At 64.7% G+C, this 1,766-nt stretch overlaps 1 protein-coding gene across 1 annotated transcript; it reads left to right on the top strand.

The window, feature by feature from the left end:
* Window positions 1–458: 458 nt before the first annotated feature.
* Window positions 459–1,678, top strand: H696_06341 (hypothetical protein; the record flags this gene model as incomplete). The annotated part of the gene is made up of 2 exons (XM_009500083.1): window positions 459–977; window positions 1,244–1,678. Coding segments are annotated over 2 exons (954 nt in total), but the record flags the coding sequence as incomplete, so codon positions are not given.
* Between the last annotated feature and the right edge of the window lie 88 nt (window positions 1,679–1,766).

Genomic DNA, 1,766 nt, shown 5'->3' with positions numbered 1-1,766 from the left:
CCCCCCGCCCTCCCTCGCAGGCCCACACGGTGATTACCCGGGCCGACCCCCTCTGCCGGCCCCGGCGGTGGGGCCGGCAGACCTGCATGACCAGGCCGCCCTGTGATGGGACCCTGCAGCTCCGCCAGGCGGGGTGGGAGGGCGACCGCCACATGGTCGGAAGAATCTGCCAGCCATCGGGCCACGCTCACACACGCGCACCGTTTGTCAGTTGCACGCCGGGAATCCGCCCAAGCCCCGGAGCATGAGTGCGTTGTCAAGCCGATTCCCCCGGGCGCTGGCGCGCACGTTGCTCGTCCCCCCCCCCCCAGCGCTAGTTGACTTGGCAATATGCGGCTTTTTTTTTTTGGAACGATCCTCCTCCCGGGAGGCTTCCTACTCCCCGCACATCGTGGCCTCCCCCCCTTCCCTGTCTCCCCCTCCTGCCCCCCTCCCCCTCCCTCTTCATCCCCCTCGTCATGTCGACCCCTGCCTCTCCTGCGGCCTCTGGCCGCTCCGCCTCTTCCTCCACGGACCCTGCGGCCTACAGCCTGACCTTCCTCGGCCCCTTCGAGCCGACCATCGTCCCGGCCCCGGTGCCGGCGACCTTCTTCAAGGACTTCTACCCCCATTTGACCACCACCATGACTGGCCTCGATGGCCAGTGCGAGGATCAAGTCCCGGAGGAGCAGCGCCAGTATGCGTCGCTGGTGCAGCCGCTGTTCCGGCCGCACTCGCCGCCCGAGGACGTTGACAGCCCGCTCGATGTCACCAATGAGGATCAGTTTGCGCCTGGCACTCTGGTTCGCCGGCTGCGCTCCCTCTTCCGCGAGTACTCCATCAACACGGACTACCTGCATGGCAAGGCTCCGGCTGAGACCCCGGCCATCCTGAACCTCCGGTCGTCGGCCGCCGCCAGCGAGACCTTCCGTTTGGTGGTCGACGGCCCGAAGATCCTGGTTCGCCTGTCCTTCCTGGAGGTGACCAACGACATCAAGGTACATGACTGCCCTCATGACTGCCCTTTGCGCTGAGCCCTCTCTCTGTCTCTGCTTGTCTCTGCTTGTCTCTGCTGCTTGTCTTTGCTGCTTGTCTTTGCTTGTCTCTTTGCATCTTCCCCTCTCTCCCCATCTCCCCCCTCCCCCTCCTCTCCCCGCTCTCTCCTCCCCCCAATCGTACAACTGACCCTAATCTTGTGTTCCCTTTCCGCCGACCCTTCCCTCTATATTCTCTTGTCCCCCCTTCCCCCATTCGTCGGCTTCAGGTTGACATCTCTGCCGACGGGACCTTCCTCCGGGTGTCCATCAACGACCAGCCGCCGCTGATCAGCGGCCGGACCTTCCTTCCCATCTGCCCGGAGAAGACCCGCTGGTCCTATGTCCACAGCAAGAGCCTGACTTTCGCCATCCTGGAGCTGGCCATCAAGGACCTGGCCCCGGAGGCCGAAAGCATGCCCGCTTCGGATGACCCCCTGGCCGACCGCCTGTACCATGCGGCCCTGGCCAAGTTCAAGGCTCACAACCTGCCGAAGGACACCGATTCCAGCTCGGATTCCAGCGGTTCCGACTCCTCTGGCGAGCAGATTGACGAGGTGATCAACTCCCCGGATGCCGAGAAGATCTCCAAGGCCTCGGCCGAGGCTGCCGGCGCCCAGCCCGACAAGTCCCTGCCGTACCTCATGCGCCCGGGCTTCCTGGACGTGCGTTCTTCTCGATGGACCGATCGATCTTCTTTCCCCCGTTTCCCGGCCTGTTTACGGCCGCGCTCCCTCCTCCTGTTCCTCTGAC

This window comes from Fonticula alba, assembly GCF_000388065.1.
Source record: "Fonticula alba strain ATCC 38817 unplaced genomic scaffold supercont2.124, whole genome shotgun sequence".
Lineage (NCBI taxonomy): Eukaryota > Rotosphaerida > Fonticulaceae > Fonticula > Fonticula alba.
This window is presented reverse-complemented; position numbering and strand designations above follow the sequence as displayed.